Below are 21,152 nucleotides of genomic sequence, written 5' to 3' on the forward strand. Positions count from 1 at the left end.
CATTTCCGAGGTTCATTCCTCAGTGTTGGCAGGTCACCCGGGAATTTTTGGCACCAGAGATCTGGTGGCCAGGTCCTTTTGGTGGCCTTCCTTGTCAAGGGATGTGCGGTTATTTGTGCAGTCCTGTGGGACTTGTGCTCGAGCTAAGCCTTGCTGTTCTCGTGCCAGCGGTTTGCTCTTGCCCTTGCCTGTCCCGAAGAGACCTTGGACACATATCTCCATGGATTTCATTTCTGATCTTCCGCTATCTCAGGGCATGTCCGTTATCTGGGTGATATGTGATCGCTTCTCCAAGATGGTCCATTTGGTTCCTTTGCCTAAGCTGCCTTCCTCTTCCGATCTGGTTCCTGTGTTTTTCCAGAACGTGGTTCGTTTGCACGGCATCCCTGAGAATATTGTGTCAGACAGAGGATCCCAGTTCGTTTCCAGGTTCTGGCGATCCTTTTGTAGTAGGATGGGCATTGATTTGTCGTTTTCGTCTGCTTTCCATCCTCAGACTAATGGACAGACGGAGCGAACCAATCAGACTTTGGAGGCTTATTTGAGGTGTTTTGTCTCTGCTGATCAGGACGATTGGGTGACATTCTTGCCGTTGGCTGAGTTTGCCCTTAATAATCGGGCTAGTTCCGCCACCTTGGTTTCGCCTTTTTTCTGCAACTCTGGTTTCCATCCTCGCTTTTCTTCGGGTCATGTGGAGCCTTCTGACTGTCCTGGGGTGGATTCTGTGGTGGATAGGTTGCAGCAGATCTGGAATCATGTGGTGGACAACTTGAAGTTGTCACAGGAGAAGGCTCAGCGCTTTGCCAACCGCCGCCGCGGTGTGGGTCCCCGACTACGCGTTGGGGATTTGGTATGGCTTTCTTCCCGCTTTGTTCCTATGAAGGTCTCCTCTCCCAAATTTAAACCTCGTTTTATTGGGCCTTACAAGATATTGGAAATCCTTAATCCTGTATCTTTTCGTCTGGATCTTCCTGTGTCGTTTGCTATTCACAATGTATTTCATAGGTCCTTGTTGCGGCGGTACATTGTGCCTGTAGTTCCTTCTGCTGAGCCTCCTGCTCCGGTGTTGGTTGAGGGCGAGTTGGAGTACGTGGTGGAGAAGATCTTGGATTCTCGCCTCTCCAGGCGGAGGCTTCAGTACCTGGTCAAGTGGAAGGGCTATGGTCAGGAGGATAATTCCTGGGTGGTCGCCTCTGATGTTCATGCGGCCGATTTAGTTCGTGCCTTTCATGCCGCTCATCCTGATCGCCCTGGTGGTCGTGGTGAGGGTTCGGTGACCCCTCACTAAGGGGGGGGGTACTGTTGTGAATTTGCTTTTTGCTCCCTCTAGTGGTTACTAGTTTTTTTGACTCTGGTTTTTCTGTCATTCCTTTTATCCGCACCTGGGTCGTTAGTTAGGGGTGTTGCTATATAAGCTCCCTGGACCTTCAGTTCAATGCCTGGCAACGTAGTTATCAGAGCTAGTCTGCTGTGCTCTTGTCTACTGATCCTGGTTCCAGTTATATCAGCTAAGTCTGCCTTTTGCTTTTTGCTATTTGTTTTGGTTTTGTATTTTTGTCCAGCTTGTTCCAAATCTACATCCTGACCTTTGCTGGAAGCTCTAGGGGGGCTGGTGTTCTCCCCCCGGACCGTTAGACGGTTCGGGGGTTCTTGAATTTCCAGTGTGGATTTTGATAGGGTTTTTGTTGACCATATAAGTTACCTTTCTTTATTCTGCTATCAGTAAGCGGGCCTCTCTGTGCTAAACCTGGTTCATTTCTGTGTTTGTCATTTCCTCTTACCTCACCGTCATTATTTGTGGGGGGCTTCTATCCAGCTTTGGGGTCCCCTTCTCTGGAGGCAAGAAAGGTCTTTGTTTTCCTCTACTAGGGGTAGCTAGATTCTCCGGCTGGCGCGTGTCATCTAGAATCAACGTAGGAATGATCCCCGGCTACTTCTAGTGTTGGCGTTAGGAGTAGATATATGGTCAACCTAGTTACCACTGCCCTATGAGCTGGATTTTTGTATTCTGCAGACTTCCACGTTCCTCTGAGACCCTCGCCATTGGGGTCATAACATATAACTACTATAATACTGCCCCTATGTACAAGAATATAACTACTATAATACTGTCCCCTATGTACAAGAATATAACTACTATAATACTGCCCCTATGTACAAGAATATAACTACTATAATACTGCCCTATGTACAAGAATATAACTACTATAATACTGCCCCTATGTACAAGAATATAACTACTATAATACTGCCCTATGTACAAGAATATAACTACTATAATACTGCTCCTATGTACAAGGATATAACTACTATAATACTGCTCCTATGTACAAGAATATAACTACTATAATACTGCCCCTATGTACAAGAATATAACTACTATAATACTGCCCTATGTACAAGAATATAACTACTATAATACTGCCCTATGTACAAGAATATAACTACTATAATACTGCCCCTATGTACAAGAATACAACTACTATAATACTGCTCCTATGTACAAGGATATAACTACTATAATACTGCCATTATGTACAAGAATATAACTACTATAATACTGCTCCTATGTACAAGAATATAACTACTATAATACTGCTCCTATGTACAAGAATATATCTGCTATAATACTTCCCCTATGTACAAGAATATAACTACTATAATACTGCTCCTATGTACAAGGATATAACTACTATAATACTGCCATTATGTACAAGAATATAACTACTATAATACTGCCCCTATGTACAAGAATATAACTACTATAATACTGCTCCTATGTACAAGTATATAACTACTATAATACTACCAGATATATACAGGAATGATAGTTTATGGTTACAAACATAACAATATTTCAGTACACTTATCACACAGATATAATTACAGTAACTCCTAGAAGTGGTGCTCGTTTCTTAGTTTCCTCTCTCCGTTTAGTCGGTGACGTCCCCATCAGTTACATTCAGGGACTGTGGGTTATAATTAGGTCTTGGGACAGACTAGATGAACCATTAACAGGTCGCTTCATTCCGATCACTTTACATAAGAGATCACAGGACGCATCGCTGTCTGTATTACATATTTACCAGGCACCCAGGACTGTAATGGTGACTGCAGAGATGTTACTATGACTGGCAGCAGTGGTCCTGGGCGTCATCACCATAATGTCTCTGTGTATCCTGTGCTGCTCTGAGCTCGTCCTGTGATCTGACCTAGATGATGACTACTTCTAGATATTCTCACTTACTGAGTTCTTATTCCATGAAGAAAATCCCCTTTAATTTCTGCTATTGCTATACTAGTAGCCGACACATACCCATCTACCATAGAACAGTGGCAGGTCCTGGTATTCTGTGTGCAATGCTATGGCTATATAAAATCACTGTTAGCTGGAATCCTTAAAGGGGATGTCCACTGTCAGACACTCCTTTTTCCAAGTAGCGTGACCCATCTGTATATTGATGGCAATTAATCTGACAAGCAGAAATAATCCCCAAAATTAGCAAATATCAGCCCCTTACCATTAAGGCTCACATAGTAGTCTCCACAGAGACCCCATACTAGGAAGGAACAGAAAGCATAACCGACCAATCATAGTCACAGATGGGGAAAGTCATTATTCAGTGACCTCAGTCCAGCAGTGTATGGCAGCACAGGTAATCACCAAGATTACATTTTTCCTCAGTCCTAAAAAACATTATTTATTTTTTGAAATAGTCAAGAAATTAAAAAATGGCACAACTTTGCAAACAGTCTTGATGAAATGTCACTTATCATTTTGTGTAAAAAGCATCAACACAAACCTATGCGTCTCCATGGTTACAGACTACAAACAAGCCCTGCGTAGTCAGATCCTGCAGTCATACCCTCCCTTATTATATGAAATCATTTACATTCAGTTGGATAATACAAAACCAAGGAATAAATGGAGGACTGGAAGTTCGGATTACACAGGGTTAGTTTGTATCCTGTAGCCATAGAAACAGATAGGACTGCAGGGGATCTGTATACACAAAATAGTAAGATATATTTATTAAAACTGTTAACCAAAGTTACCACATTTTTTTATTTTTGATCTACTGGGTCAATGGAAACAATTACTCAGGTGGACATGCCCTTTAAGATCCAAGTGCGGCCCCTGGAGTCATGGTGAATAAGTCCTGATGGTAATTTCTTTAGATTTGGTCTTTTTTTCTGCCCAGAGGTGACGTTTATATTTTTGGCACAATGACAAGAAGCCGCTGTCTGCGCTGTGACGACAGTCCATCAATGCAAACATTCACCTGGAAGATTAGGAAATCCAGGCTGGTGTAATTACCATCGAGAAGATCAGACTGAGAATTGAGAACTAATTAAGATTTCGGCTGATTAAGACTAATCAAGTATCCGCCGACATCAAATATATACGGCCGCCATTATTTGGCTGCGGTTCCCGTGTTATCGGACCGCCAATAGCCAGAGGGGGTTCTGGACTCAGTAGACACCTGTTAGTGTTGATGGCCTCTCTCCCCCCGGACCGGAGACCTGAGCTGCTGACGTGAGCGCCGGGGTGGGACAGAACCTGCATTGTTGTCAGGAGCCCGAGCCCACGGCCGCACACAATGCCCATCTTGTCTCACCTTGGCTCCGACGAGGATCGTTGGGGTTTCCAACATATTAATCTTAATTACTTTTTTTCCTGTTTTTTTTCTGTCTACTTTTCCAAAGTGGTTTACATCACCAAAGAAAATTACACTTAAAGTGAATCCGTCTGCCCCCGGGACGTTTATGACCTATTAATATGGGCATACAGGTCATAGAAATGTTACTCTAGTCCTATGTGTCTGCCTAATATTAATGGTCTTGTTGCTGAGAAATGTCACATTCTTTCCTTATGTTAATGATTTCTTCCAGGCTCAGGGGTGTGCGGTGCCTGGAAGAAATCCCTGCCCTAACCCTAACCGGCAGGCATTGTGTAGATCCTCTTGTGTCGGCCTCTACATGACTTTATACGGCCTACGTTGCCTTTTTGTAAAGGGTATAGCATTGTTCAAATGCCTTAAAGGCACACTCACCCACCTTTATAGGGGCCCTGACAGTAGATTCATGCTGCCCATGGTTTGCTCAGCATGGACCATACATGGTTGCATTATTGCTCAACCTCCGAGGTTCAGAGAAAACATAATTTTAAATCCCGGTCAGAGATCAGATCTCCGGTTGCTGCTGAGCTCATATGACACCAACTTGATTTCTGAGGAGCCCAGAGGACTGGAGACATGGAGGAAATATTCACTCCTATGATAAAACAGGCAGGAAAATTAGTTACGTCAGAAAGCTGTAGCTGCGAGCCCCCTGCTATGTCATCTGTATACTCACTTATAACTGACTGATGCTTCCTCCCCTGCCCAGGAGCTGTGGTATGTGCCGACCATGAACTGGAGCAGCTCTGCATGGTCAGACACGGCCATTACACAGTACACAGCGGGAGCACAGTTATCAGATTAACTCAGCACAGTAACATTTTTCTAACCCATTCAATTGTGGAACTTATTATAATTCCAAGATCTATTGATTAAAATGTACTTTGTTGTTGGGGCAAACCCCTTAAAGCCTGCTGACTGTCTGCTACTGATAATACAGTAGTAATATAATATTATAACGCGTATTTTTTCCTGTAGCAGCAAATCCAAGCTGTATAATATACTTATTTTTATAAAGTTTAAAAATCATTCTGCTCCTATTATCCAGCCTTTGTATCATGACCAACAGCTTCCCCTCCTACACAGTATGATGTCCGCATAGTCACCCACACAGCATGATGTCCGCACAGTCCCCCACACAGCATGATGTCGGCATAGTCCCCCACACAGCATGATGTCCGCACAGTCCCCCACACAGCATGATGTCCGCATAGTCTCCCACACAGTATGATGTCCGCACAGTCCCCCACACAGTATGATGTCCGCACAGTCCCCCACACAGTATGATGTCCGCATAGTCCCCCACAGAGTATGATGTCCACATAGTCCCCCACACAGTATGATGTCCGCACAGTCCCCCACACAGTATGATGTCCGCATAGTCCCCCACAGAGTATGATGTCCGCATAGTCCCCCACACAGTATGATGTCCGCACAGTCCCCCACACAGTATGATGTCCGCACAGTCCCCCACACAGTATGATGTCCGCATAGTCCCCCACAGAGTATGATGTCCGCATAGTCCCCCACACACAATATGATGCCCCCACACACCATGGTGTAATTATAAGGGTAGTAGCAATTTGGGAAACCCACAACCCACTTAGATGCAGGAAGATTGGGCCTTTCTGTAGTTTGCGTCAGTTGGCTGCATACTTCTATTTAGCGCCTGCTATATGGCAGTATTATACCCAACTGTAATTATTGCTTTCCTGTTATTCCATGGAGGAGGGAGGTAAATCCATCTCATTTTGTTATGGATCCCAGTGAATTCGAGTTACTCCTTTGAGCTAAAAGTGTATAACTATGATTTTCTGCATCACCTGAGAAATGTATAATGAGGTTCTGCAGCAGCTGATGTGTGCATATATAAGTTCTGTAGTTGCTGAGGGATGTAGTATTCGGTTCTGGAGAAGCAGAGTTGTGCATAATTAGGTTCTGCAGCAGCTGAGGTGTATAATATAATGTATTATGAGGTTCTGTAGCAGCTGGGGTATGTATTGCGAGGTTCTGTAGCAGCTGAGGTGTGCATTACAGGGTTCTGCAGCAGCTGAGGTGTGTATTATGAAGTTCTGCAGCAGCTGAGGTGTGCATTACCAACTTTAGATACCAGAGCAAACTTTTTCAGCGCCCCTTAACGATAATGTCAGCATCTGCCGGTGATGAAACACGTCCTCCCTGTACAGAAAGGTTACGGAGAGTCACAGCAGCTGCAAATACAGTGACAAATTCTTCGTGGCACAAATCAGTCGCTCATGTGTCTCCCATCAGACAGCTGCTCTGAGCTTTGGAGTGAGGACGGCTGAGGGCAGCAGGGGCACTTTACACCACTCATACATGCCCCATGGGTGACTCACTCCCTAAATGTAAGGGCATGCTTGGGATGTGAGCAGTGCTGGTGGCTACTCTCAGCACGAGGTAATGCTGCCCAGGAAAGCACCGTGAGAAATAATGACTCTCATCGGAGTAATACTGACTATTCCTGTCACATGGGGCACTGGCTGTGCATCACTCATCCAAATATCCCCATAGGGCCATGATGAGAGACCGACAGTGTAGGCCCTCGCCTAGGGCGTCAGAGGAAGGAGTGCAGCTTAGCATCAGCAATGTCTTTAGGTCTGTGCACCCTGTGCCTGCGCTGCTGATCATAGACTGGGTTTGTATATCAAGTGCTGACATTATACGCCCGAGGCCTCTGTCCACAATGGCCTACCTGTACCCGCAGCGCTGACAAACAACAACTTCTTGTTTGCAGTGCAATCTTATTAGACAATGGGCGACCTGTGATTCTCCGCAGCACCTTCATCAAGGTCAAATGCAACAATGCCTGGGAACAATCCGACTGGAACCAAACCCTAACCCGCACCCCTGAATGAAGGATCTGCTGGCGGGCGACACCGTCTAGGTGATGTTGGATTATAGCTGATGCCCACGTCCTCCATAACTGAGAGGGTTTCATTAATCTAGATTGGACCTGTCTTCTCTACCTGCCCAAGTAGGAACTACAAATACCACAATGATAAATCATTGGTGCAACCTGTACAGCTGCCAGAGGGAAGAGGGGCACTACCACCGCCATTGGCCAGCAAAGGACCCTCATATTGTTCCTGCCCAGGGGCCCCGTTCAGTCCGAGTCTACCAGTGCCACAATATAGTGTCCATTTGCACAAAAATCAGCTAGAAAATATATTGAAAAGATGCACATTTGATAGACGAACAGATGCAGCAGAGCTGAATTTGTCATTAGGTATAGACTATTGTGACGTTATATGAATCTATGGAAGCAGTGGTTCGGCTGTAGGCGCTTGCTCCCAATAAGGCTATGTGCACACGCTGCAGATCCGCAAGTGATTTACAGTACAATGTAAATCAATGGTAAAAAAAAATGCTGTGCGGTGCGGAAACACGGCGGATTAAAAGAAGTAGCATGTCACTTCTTTTTTGCGGATCTGCAGCGTTTTTGTACCCATTCCATTATAGAAATCCGCAGGGGTAAAAAACACAGTAAAACCGCACAAAATCCGCACAAATACCGCGTCAATCCTGAGATGCAGAATCCGCACCAGAAATTCCTAAGCCTAATCCGCAACGTGTGCACATAGCCTAATAGTGATACTTTTATTGCACAGATCCTGTGTAATCAGGCTGGAGGGGCACTGACACATGCACCCAAGCACTGGGAGCCCAGGCAGTTTTTGCAGCATTTTGTGCATGGGTGTGTTTATCGGCTCTACTACATCTATGTAGTATGTGCATTTTGTTCTTCTCCCCGCCTGTGTGATAAAGGAGTAATAAAGATCGTTACTCTCCGCAGTGCGACCTTGTGCGGGGGAACATTTCAGGTTTGCAGCAGGAAAGGTTGCTGAGTTTCCGTCACAATCTGTCTGTACCTTGTGGGATTTTGCGCCGTGTTTGTCACAGAAAAGTAAGATCTTTTGTATCGTGAATGGCAGCGGACGTCACTTATCTGACGTGAGAGCAAACTCCGCACATCGTGCCCTCGGTATTAGAGCATCGCCCCCATTTACCATAAAGTGAGTGGCGCCATTGCTTCTGCGGCGAATATTCGGGCTTCTACCTGTGGCTTTCCAGCTGTTGTGGAACTACAACTCCCAGCATTCCCTGTACATGGGTGTGATCCTGTGTTGTGCAGGGTCCTCCTATCTGCAGTCACATAGCCCATAATTAACGGACGGTGGTACCAATCTGACCTGGACCCCCTTCTTTATCCGCCTCGTAGCCAAGGAAAGAGATCACTGCTGTAACATTGCAACGGCTCCGCAGCTGTGTGTGAGCAGGATTAATTCAGCACAGGCTCCTTATATCATACTATGTTACAAGTGCTTATATCCAGAGGCTGCGAATCCTCTTCACCCCTCTTTCTTCTGACAGATGACAATTTGTTACAGTTGTATCCAGTCTCGGCAATTGTTTGTGAAGTTTTGTCTGTTCCGTTTTAAAGTTAATGCCCAAAATGGAAGCAGAGCGATCCCATTAGTAACTGTCTGCTCCATCTGGCGCAAGCTTCTTTTTTTTTTAGAACAGAAAATTCACAACCGAAGAGTTTTTCATAGATGTTTTAGAACGGAAGAAAAGTTTTGCAAGCTGCACTAAAAACAGTCAGCAAAATGGAAACCAGACGGACCCCATAATAGTCAGCGGGGCCCCTCTGCATCCAGTTCAAAAGCAAATATGAACAGTCTACAGCCATTATCAGCACAAATGCTAACGAGGAGGGGAAAAACGGCGCTCATCTCTCTTTTGGAGGTCAAAAGGGGAGGAGGGGGTTATCATAGGAAATTATTGTGACCCATCACTGCACCAAACTTCTTCCATAGTCTATGGTGGTAGTAAATCCCACTTAGTCCAAGTTATATCTGCTCCTGGAAAAGCTGGATTGCAATCAATTTGCTCATTATTTACTAACATTCACTCGTTCAGTATTTGGTGAGTATTTTACAGCAGTATGTGTAAGCCAAAACCAGGAGTGGGACAATTAGAGGAATAGTATAATAGAAACATATGCACCACTTCTGGATTTATCAACCGGTTTATCCTGGTTTTGGCTTAGAAACAAGGGAGCAACGATCACGGTCACAGAGGTTGCGACTGCGACCTTCCGGCTGGAGGGGGCCCCCGACCATAGCGCCTACGCCCCCTGGACACACATTCAGCTGAAGTGGATCGCAGGAACCCACCGGCTCTCTGCACTGCAATACACGGCGCTGGTCGATCAGAGGCCGGCAGCTGACGTCGGCATATATGCCAGAAAGGAGGCCAAGGATGGAGGACATGTATACCAGGAAGGGGCCAAGGATGGAGGCCATATATACCAGGAAGGGGCCCAGCATGGGGGGAATATATACCAGGAAGGGGCCAAGGATGGAGGACATATATACCAGGAAGGGGCCAAGGATGGAGGACATATATACCAGGAAGGAGCCCAGGATGGAGGACATATATACCAGGAAGGGGCCAAGGATGGAGGCCATATATACCAGAAAGGGGCCAAGGATGGAGGCCATATATACCAGGAAGGGGCCCAGCATGGGGAGAATATATACCAGGAAGGGGCCAAGGATGGAGGACATATATACCAGGAAGGGGCCAAGGATGGAGGACATATATACCAGGAAGGAGCCCAGGATGGAGGACATACATACCAGGAAGAAGCCAAGGATAGAGGACATATATACCAGGAAGGGGCCAAGGATGTAGGCCATATATACTAGGAAGGGGCCAAGGATGGAGGCCATATATACCAGGAAGGGGCCCAGGATGGAGGACATATATACCAGGAAGGAGGCCAGGATGGGGGGGCATATATATTAGGAAGGAGCCAAGGATGGAGGACATACAGTGGGGCAAAAAAGTATTTAGTCAGTCAGCAATAGTGCAAGTTCCACCACTTAAAAAGATGAGAGGCGTCTGTAATTTACATCATAGGTAGACCTCAACTATGGGAGACAAACTGAGAAAAAAAAATCCAGAAAATCACATTGTCTGTTTTTTTAGCATTTTATTTGCATATTATGGTGGAAAATAAGTATTTGGTCAGAAACAAACAATCAAGATTTCTGGCTCTCACAGACCTGTAACTTCTTGTTTAAGAGTCTCCTCTTTCCTCCACTCATTACCTGTAGTAATGGCACCTGTTTAAACTTGTTATCAGTATAAAAAGACACCTGTGCACACCCTCAAACAGTCTGACTCCAAACTCCACTATGGTGAAGACCAAAGAGCTGTCAAAGGACACCAGAAACAAAATTGTAGCCCTGCACCAGGCTGGGAAGACTGAATCTGCAATAGCCAACCAGCTTGGAGTGAAGAAATCAACAGTGGGAGCAATAATTAGAAAATGGAAGACATTCAAGACCACTGATAATCTCCCTCGATCTGGGGCTCCACGCAAAATCCCACCCCATGGGGTCAGAATGATCACAAGAACGGTGAGCAAAAATCCCAGAACCACGCGGGGGGACCTAGTGAATGAACTGCAGAGAGCTGGGACCAATGTAACAAGGCCTACCATAAGTAACACACTACGCCACCATGGACTCAGATCCTGCAGTGCCAGACGTGTCCCACTGCTTAAGCCAGTACATGTCCGGGCCCGTCTGAAGTTTGCTAGAAAGCATTTGGATGATCCAGAGGAGTTTTGGGAGAATGTCATATGGTCTGATGAAACCAAACTGGAACTGTTTGGTAGAAACACAACTTGTCGTGTTTGGAGGAAAAAGAATACTGAGTTGCATCCATCAAACACCATACCTACTGTAAAGCATGGTGGTGGAAACATAATGCTGTGGGGCTGTTTCTCTGCAAAGGGGCCAGGACGACTGATCCGGGTACATTAAAGAATGAATGGGGCCATGTATCGTGAGATTTTGAGTGCAAACCTCCTTCCATCAGCAAGGGCATTGAAGATGAAACGTGGCTGGGTCTTTCAACATGACAATGATCCAAAGCACACCGCCAGGGCAACGAAGAAGTGGCTTCGTAAGAAGCATTTCAAGGTCCTGGAGTGGCCTAGCCAGTCTCCAGATCTCAACCCTATAGAAAACCTTTGGCGGGAGTTGAAAGTCTGTGTTACCAAGCGAAAAGCCAAAAACATCACTGCTCTAGAGGAGATCTGCATGGAGGAATGGGCCAACATACCAACAACAGTGTGTGGCAACCTTGTGAAGACTTACAGAAAACGTTTGACCTCTGTCATTGCCAACAAAGGATATATTACAAAGTATTGAGATGAAATTTTGTTTCTGACCAAATACTTATTTTCCACCATAATATGCAAATAAAATGCTAAAAAAACAGACAATGTGATTTTCTGGATTTTTTTTTCTCAGTTTGTCTCCAATAGTTGAGGTCTACCTATGATGTAAATTACAGACGCCTCTCATCTTTTTAAGTGGTGGAACTTGCACTATTGCTGAATGACTAAATACTTTTTTGCCCCACTGTATATACCAACAAGGGGCCCAGGATGAGGGACATATATGCCAGGAAGGGGCCCAGGATGAGGGACATTACTACTTAAGGGGAGAAGGATTGGGGGTATATATACCATGAAGGGGCTCAGGATGGGGAGATATAAACCTTAAAGGGGCCCAGGTTGGGGGGCATATGTACCAGAAGGAGGACATTACTTAATGAAGATGAGGAGGGCAGCGAACACGTATATCCTTTTAGGCTTTAGACCGCTATGAGCCCACACCTCTGACCAACATGCAGGGAGAGGGGAAAGCCTAGGTCCAAATTTTGCATCAGGGCCCGTCAGACTTTAGTGTGTGTTTTAAGAAATAAAAACTCCTAGACAAAGGGAATAGCAGATAATCTGGGTCACAAGTGATACATTTCCTATAAGGGGGACCTGCCAGTAATGGATGGAAGATTGGGGGTCTCTTAGTGTCGGGAAATCACCCAGTGTTGGAAAAGTTGCATCGAATCAGTCCAGAGACGTCACTGGAGGCTGCAAACTCCCAGCTTACAAGGAGAGAGCTGTCATCAGGACTGAGAGTGGGAGGGGAAGACTTATAAAGCCAAGGGGAGAGACAGCCAGGAGCAAAGTGAGACAGCAGCAGGACTGGCAGCAGCAGCAGGATTGGCAGCAGCGCCGCGGACACGCGTGTTCCTGGATCTCCCCACTGCACAGCCCTGATCGTCACACTGCCACTATGTCTTCAGCAGTCATGGCAGCCAAGCAGACAGAGTCCCTGGGCATGTGCTCCTCTTACCAGCCTGCCATACCACACTACACTGGTGCCATAGAGGAATACCCACAGCCAATCCAGCCCAGACCCCAGAGAGGCAAAGGGAAGCTGAGGAGACCCAGGCAGAGCAGATTCAAGACCCAGCCTGTCACCTTTGATGAGATCCAGGAGGTGGAAGAAGAAGGGTTATCCCCCACAGAGGAGGAGAAAGCAAGAAAGTCCTTCCTGCAGTCCCTGGAGAGTCTCAGGAGAAGCTCCCACAACATGCACCTCCAGAGGGACAAGCTGAGCAGCTCCAAACTGAGGCACAGCCTGGACTCCAGCGACTCTGACTCCACACTGTGACTGTGCTCAGTGCCACAGGAGGACACATAAATGGTGAATCCATCGCCCCTGCTGCTTCTCAGTGCAAGCTGTGCTGGGGACCACTAGAGGGCGCAGCAGGTAGGAGCCAGCCCCGCACCTGACTCCATGGACTGCCTGTGCCTGTACATTGCAGTGGGCTGACAGGTGAACTGGGACTGCACAGGAACGAGTTAACCTGACTTTTTGTTGTTGGCCTGTTGCATCACCTGGCAGATGGACCCTCGGATCAGATGTTGATTATATCCAGAAATTGTGGGGAGAAAGTGGTGAGGATGGACCTGCCCTACAGTCCTCCCTCCACCTCTGACCTTCTGAGCAAATTTACACTGTAAGAAGGGGTTAAATTTTATTTTTGATGCCATGATGTACATCTATAATATATGGATACTATTTATTTTTGCACTTTCACTGCTCTTTGCCTTGTTACATTTCTATTTGTATAAAGTATATTTACAATTATTACTATTTTAAATAAACACCATTGCAAAGTCTCTTCCTGTGAAGTTCATGAAGCTGCTGGTTATGGGGGTACTAAGTAAGGTCCAGGATTGTTGCATTATTAGTAATGTATTTACTGAGAATTGCTTTTCCCGTTCGTGTTGCGCACATAAATAAATAATATATAATTTTTTTTTTGCATAAATATTCCTTAATTTTATAAAATAATATATTCAATTCTTGCATTAGTGTCTGGACTTGCAGCTCCGCTCGCTACCAGTGTATTGTGTCTGTAAGGGCTCGATGTCAGTGTGCCGTCCATCTGCAAATCGGACAGTATACGGACCGCACGCCGACCGAAGCAAGTCAATGTGGGAAACAAATGTTATAACACGTCGTGGACTGATGGTCTGCATGATTATTATTAATAATAATAATAATAATAATAATACAGCCTGCACTAATTTGATTTATATTTCAGATCAGACTTGCAAATTCCGAATCAATGGGTGCGCAGTACAAGGGTCACATACAGGTTACCATCCGTTTCTTGTGTGTTTTTCATGGATTTATTACCATTATTAACATAGGAAACTGTATTTGGCCTTTATGAAATTGTTAATGTAAAAAAAAAAATACTAATGAAAAATACATAATTTTTCTGGTTGAAAAATTGACTATTTTGGTTTACGCTCTGAACGCATAAGAGAAAATCTGGCTGCACTTTGGTGGCATGCAACTTTTTTGGGTCTGCAGTATCTGACAGTATAAAATAGACAATTATCCGCTCCACCTCCTTTTAATCTAGGGCTAATATTTGCATTATTATGTGTACATTAAAGACTTCAAGGCCCTGAGATTAAGGCTATATAACCCAAAAAAAACAGGGCTTTGCAGTCAAGACCTGAGTAGAGTAAAGGTCCACATGTGCAAACTCTGCTCCATTCATTGTCTATGTGACTACCAGAAATAGTGCGCTGTACTCGGCCAGTCCCGCAGACAATACGGCAGAGGTCAAACGTGCACACCTCTGCTCCATTCTTCTGAATCCAGAGGCCCAATATTGGTGTCCTACTGGTCAGGCTCCTAGCAATCAGCATGGATAGTGGATAACTTCTGGTGTCTGTGTTCTTGGGGGTGGGGGCCATCAATATCTGATCGATGGGGTTGTGACACCTTCATTGTTGGATGTTACCAGGACACAGCATAATAGCCGCTGCCAGATGCTACAGACCCACCCCCTATTTATTTGATTGACCCATGTTCTTGCAGCATCCGAGAACTTATAGGTATCATAGATTTTGAACATTTTTCTACAGCGTGCTACTGTACATTTATATCAGTCAGGAGCTGGCAAAGGAAAGAAAACTTTACCCCTCTGGAGGTCTCTCCCAGGAATCAAGCATCGTACTTTGTACTGATGAGAAGTAAGAATCCTGAAACCGCTGCCTGCAAATGAAGCCATCTTCCTTTTAGAAAAGATTCTGGTTTGGATTTGTTTCCTAAGTAGGGATGAGCGGATCCGTGGAAGTTCAGGTTCTGGTACCCGACCCCAACTTTATTCCAAGGTTTGGTTTGGGTACCTGAACTTCAACCAGAACCCCCTTGAACACAATGGGAACCCAGACTTTTAAATTGGAAAAATCTCTATATTTATCAATCACTTCTCTGAATATTGCAATGGAATTCCCCCAAAATTCTGAACGTTGCAACGGACTTCTGTGGAAAATCCATGTGCAGCATTTAGCACCAAACAGTAAGGGTATGTTTCCACGTTCAGGAAACGCTGCGTTTTTGACGCTGCGTTTTTCCGCAGCGTCAAAAATGCAGCGTCCAGATGTTACAGCATAGTGGAGGGGATTTCATGAAATCCCGACTCCACTATGCGTTAAAAAACGCATGCGTTTTTGCCGCGAAAACGCATGCGTGGTGCGTTTTTCAAAACGCAGCATGTTGCTACAATGAGCAAAACACGCAGGTACACCGCAGGTGACCTGCCAGTGACCTCAGGTGCAGTTTTGGTCAGGATTTTACTTGCATAAAATCCTGACCAAAGCCTGAAGCAAACCTGACCGTGGACACATACCCTAACTGTTTGGCACGAACGCTGCACTTTAAAGTTCCGGGAAAGCTAATTTCTATTCCTAAGGCTATGTGCACACGTTGCGGATCGGCAGCGGTTTTGATGCTGCGGATTCGCAGCAGTTTTCCATGCGTTGTACAGTACCATCTAAGCCTATGGAAAACAAAATCCGCAGTGCACATGCTGCGGAAAAAACAGCGCGGAAATGCTGCGTTGTTTATTCCGCAGCATGTTCATTCTTTATGCGGATTCCGCAGCGTTTTACACCTGCTCCATAATAGGAATCCGCAGGTGTAAAACCGCAGGTGGAATCCGCAAAAAAAAAAACGTGGAAAATCCATGGTAATTCCGCAGTGCGGATTACCTGCGGATTTACAAAAGTCAGTCCAGAAAAATCCACAGGACTTTCCGCAACGTGTGCACATGGCCTTAGACATCTTGCAAAGCTTTATAACCTACTCTATCGGCATGCATGTAAATCATCCATTAAGGGTAGGTATATGAAGCTCCTGAGTCCGCTCCATACTGAGAAAGGGGGAAAAAAAGGCCCAGTCATGAAGGGGTTAAGGGTATGTGCACACGTTGCGGATTTGGCCCTGCGGATCCGCAGCAGTTTTCCATGCGTTGTACAGTACCATGTAAACCTATGGAATACCAAAATCGCAGTGCACATGCTGCGGAAAAAACGCGCAGAAACGTTGCGGATTATTTTCTGCAGCATGTCAATTCTTTGTGCAGATTCCGCAGTGTTTTACATCTAATTCATTATAGGATTCCGCAGGTGTGAAAACGCAGGCGAAATCCGCAATAAATCCGCAGGTAAAATGCAGGTCATTTTACCTGCGGATTCTGCAGAATCCGCGTGGAAAAATCCGCAAACGAATCTGCAACGTGTACACATACCCTAAGGAGTCAATATTCACATCTGGGATCCCTATTTGCTTTTGGTAGGAGCGGGGACCCTGTTCTCTTCCTCCATGAAGAGACTATTTGCAGGTGTCTGCTGAGTGATGACATCCATGTGCCCCGTTCTGATACATTTAATGCATTTTGTATCCCATTTACCAACTTGTAAAGTTCCTGCGTTCATGACTTTATTAATAAATCTTCACCTGTTTATGTAACTAGTTGATAATCTGTCATCTATTGGATGTAGAAACATCTTCAATCAAGTAATTATTAGACAATGACATTTGGCTGACCCGCCAAGGGCGGACAGAGATTTCATCACATCGGAATATCTCCTGGTGCGACGTCAAGCTGTTCCGCTCATCACCTCTCGTTTGGGGCCGAGATCATTGTATAACGAAAAGTTTTTCAGCTTTCCAAAATACGTTGTGCTCCAATTCCTTGTTACTTGGTGCCAGTGAATACAAATGTTCCTATGAGCAGAGGCTGATAATAAAATAATATTTTGAGTCCCGCTTACGTGGTTGTTAGGCAACATTCCCATGATGAGTTTTTGACGTTGCAGAATTTCTGCACCTATTAAGTAAAATAAGTTACTTTTATATATTTTTTTAAATACGCAGGGTGAAAAACTCACCAAAAAGTCATTGTGGGCACAAAGCCTTAAGGTACCTTCACACTAAACGATATCGCTAGCGATCCGTGACGTTGTAGCGTCCTGGCTAGCGATATCATTGTGTTTGACAGGCAGCAGCGATCAGGATCCTGCTGTGCCATCGTTGGTCGGAGCTAGAAGGCCAGAACTTTATTTCGTCGCTGGATCTCCCGCAGACATCGCTGAATCGGCGTGTGTGACACCGATCCAGCGATGTGTTCACTTGTAACCAGGGTAAACATCGGGTTACTAAGCGCAGGGCCGCACTTAGTAACCCGATGTTTACCCTGGTTACCAGCGTAAACGTAAAAAAACCAAACACTACATACTTACATTCCGGTGTCTGTCCCCCGGCGTCCGCTTCCCTGCAATGTGTAAGCGCCGGCCGGAAAGCAGAGCACAGCGGTGACGTCACCGCTGTGCTTTCCGGCTGGCGCTTACACAGTGCAGAGAAGCACAGCGCCGGGGGACAGACACCGGAATGTAAGTATGTAGTGTTTGGTTTTTTTACGTTTACGCTGGTAACCAGGGTAAACATCGGGTTACTAAGCGCGGCCCTGCGCTTAGTAACCCGATGTTTACCATGGTTACCAGGGGACTTCGCATAGTTGGTCGCTGGAGAGCGGTCTGTGTGACAGCTCTCCAGCGACCCTGCAGCGATCGGGATCGTTGTCTAGATCGCTGCAGCGTCGCTAAATGTGACGGTACCTTAAGAGTTGTTACAATGTATCAGTGTTTACAGTCTTCTGTGTACTAAACACACAGCAGCTCAAGTGTCTCGCCTCCTGCACAGCTGCTTTATGAACTCCTACATTGTCACAAAGCTTCAGCTGTGGAAATAGGTTTATGAGAACATTTTTTGTCTACTCTCTATTCACCATCAGTAAGAAAAGACCTTGAAAAATTAGGAGGAATTGAAATGCAAAATATATATATATATATAGAGAGAGACTATCATTTTCAGAACACAGTCCCCAGGACTGGCTCTTCTATCCAGCACTAGATGAAGGGTGCCCCCGATAGAAGAGGGTCTCACTTCTTTAATGTCCTATTGGGGTTTCTTTTTCCCTATAAGGAAAAAAAAAGTTTAAGCCACATTTACTACTGTCTTTTAGTTACTTAGTAACCTTAGATCAAAGTGGTTCCAAAGTGGGGCTGTGTCCATTGTATATCCCTATGGCAGTGCCAAAGGTTTACATGTGCAAAATGCATAGAACTAGAATCAGCCCTCTTATCCAAAATGAACTCTGTGGCTGCCCCTGTAATATTGTGACCCCATATTGGTTCCACTCTTAGGGTACCGTCACACAGTGCAATTTTCATCGCTACGACGGCACGATCCGTGACGTCGCAGCGTCGTATGATTATCGCTCCAGCGTCGTAGACTGCGGTCACACTTTGCAATCACGGCGCTGGAGCGATGCCGAAGTCCCCGGGTAACCAGGGTAAACATCGGGTTACTAAGCGCAGGGCCGCGCTTAGTAACCCGATGTTTACCCTGGTTACCAGCGTAAACGTAAAAAAACCAAACAGTACATACTTACATTCCGGTGTCTGTCCCTGGCGTTCTGCTTCTCTGCACTGTGTAAGCACCATAGCCGGAAAGCAGAGCGGTGACGTCACCGCTGTGCTCGCTTTCCGGCCGGCAGGCGCTCACAGTGCAGAGAAGCTGAGACGCCGGAGGACAGACACCGGAATGTAAGTATGTACTGTTTGGTTTTTTTACGTTTACGCTGGTAACCAGGGTAAACATCGGGTTACTAAGCGCGGCCCTGCGCTTAGTTACCCGATGTTTACCCTGGTTACAAGCGAACGTATCGCTGGATCGCTGTCACACACAACGATCCAGCGATGTCAGCGGGTGATCAAGCGACGAAAGAAAGTTCTAAACGATCTGCTACGACGTACGATTCTCAGCGTGATGTCTGATCGCAGTAGCGTGTCAGACACAACGACATCGTAACGATATCGCTAGAACGTCACGAATCGTGCCGTCGTAGCGATGAAAATGGCACTGTGTGACGGTACCCTTAGACCTCACATACTTTATATTCAGTTTATTGTCTGTGTCTGGTATCAGTCACTGTCATCAGCTGTAAAACATACAAGTAAAATACTTAATTTAGTGCCTGATATCACAATCAAGCATAAAAATAACCTTATCATACAGGAAAATGTAGGGGTGTTTACTTTCTTTCCCCACTTATGAGCCACTTCTCCTCCACCCTCTGCTTCCAAAACTCATCATTCAGTGAAACGCTCTAAAATCTAACTTATGTCAAAATATGTGGAACACTGATAAATCAAATTACAGCTGCCTGCGGAAGTGGAGGGAAAGGTGAAATGCTGAAAGAGATGGTGTTGCTGCTTTCTAGTAAGTGTTTATCTCACCCCAGAACTGGATCCACAGCTACACTGCTCAGAACTGCTGTGTAATATCCTCCATGCTCCTGCTGCATCAGAAAATGTGCTGCATAGAAACAGGAGAGGAGGAATCTCTCATGTCTGTGTGTGCTATGTGCAAGAGACCTCATGGCAGAGAGTACAGTGGTATGTAAAAGTTTGGGCACCCCTGGTCAAAGTTAGTGTTATTGTGAACAGTTCAGCAAATTGAAGATGAAATGATCTCTAAAGGGCCTAAAGGCTAGGAGATACAAACTTCCCAGCTTTTTAAAAATCCAGACACCTCTAGCCTTGTGCCAAAAAAACAGCAGCCATGGGTTCTTCTAAGCAGCTGCCTAGAACTCTGAAAATGAAAATGATGGCATCCACAAAGCAGGAGAAGGCCATAAGAAGATAGTAAAGTGTTTTCATGTTGCTCTTTCCTCAGTTTGAAATGTAATTAAGAAATGGCAGTTACCAAGAACAGTCTAGAGGTCAAGATAAGGTTTGGAAGACCAAGAAAAATTTCAGTGAGAGCTGCTGGTAGGATTGCTAGAGGCAAATCAGAACCCTGCTTGACTGCAAAAGACCTTCATAAAGATTTAGCAGACTCTGGAGTTGTGGTACATTGTTTTACTGTTCAGAGACATCTGCACAAATATGGCCTTTATGGAAAAGTCATCAGAAGAAAACCTCTCCTGTGTCCTCATCATAAAATTCGGAGTCAAAAGTATGCAAAAGAACGTCTAAACAAGCTTGATGCATTTTGGAAACAAGTCCTGTGGACCGATCAGGTTAAAATAGAACTCTTTGGCCACAATGGTCAAAGATATGTATGGAGAAAAAAGGGCACAGAATTTTAGCAGAAGAACATCTTGCCAACCATTAATAATGTGAGTGGATCAATTATACTTCCGGGTTGTGTTGCAGCCAATGGCATGGTGAACATTTCACAGGTAGAGGGAAGAATGGATTCAATGAAATTTCAAAAAATTCTTGATGCAAACATAACACCATCGCTAAAAATGAAAAAGCTGAAGGTGAAAAGAGGATGGCTTGTACAAACGGATAATGTTCCTAAACACACATAAAAATCCACAATAGACAACATCAAATGGAACAAGCTGAAGGTTTTACAATGGCCCTCACAGTCCCCTGATCTGAACATCATTGAAAATCTGTGGCTCGACCTCAAAATAGCAGAGGATGCAAGACGACCCGGGAATCTCACAGAACTGGAAGAATTCTGCAAGGAAGAAAGGATGAAAATCCCTCAAACAAGAACTGAAAGACTCTTGTCTAGCTACAAAAAGCATTTACCAGCTGTGATACTTGCAAAAGGGGGTGCTACTAGATGCTAACCATGCAGGGTGCCCAAAATTTTGCATCGGACAATTTTCCTTTCTGTAATTTTTAAAATGTAAAAC

At 45.2% G+C, this 21,152-nt stretch overlaps 1 protein-coding gene and 1 long non-coding RNA gene across 2 annotated transcripts in view; both read left to right on the plus strand.

Moving 5' to 3' along the window:
* LOC143809559 (uncharacterized) overlaps nucleotides 1-17,067 on the plus strand; it is a 42,800-nt gene extending 25,733 nt beyond the window's left edge. Inside the window, exons 3-4 of the long non-coding RNA XR_013222336.1 lie at nucleotides 15,016-15,123; nucleotides 16,936-17,067. This is a non-coding gene — a long non-coding RNA (uncharacterized LOC143809559). The remainder of the gene's footprint in view (nucleotides 1-15,015; nucleotides 15,124-16,935) is intronic.
* On the plus strand, nucleotides 12,724-13,749 carry LOC143809558 (uncharacterized protein C11orf96-like). The gene has a single exon (XM_077292608.1). The coding sequence runs from the start codon at nucleotides 12,857-12,859 to the stop codon at nucleotides 13,235-13,237; it is 381 nt and encodes a 126-aa protein (XP_077148723.1). The 5' UTR covers nucleotides 12,724-12,856; the 3' UTR covers nucleotides 13,238-13,749.
* Nucleotides 17,068-21,152: the final 4,085 nt, after the last annotated feature.

This window comes from Ranitomeya variabilis, chromosome 2 (genome assembly GCF_051348905.1).
Source record: "Ranitomeya variabilis isolate aRanVar5 chromosome 2, aRanVar5.hap1, whole genome shotgun sequence".
Taxonomy (NCBI): domain Eukaryota; kingdom Metazoa; phylum Chordata; class Amphibia; order Anura; family Dendrobatidae; genus Ranitomeya; species Ranitomeya variabilis.

Coding starts and splice junctions, on each gene's coding strand:
- LOC143809558 (XM_077292608.1), top strand. CDS start 12,857: ATGTCTTCAGCAGTCATGGCAGCCAAGCAGACAGAGTCCCTGGGCATG.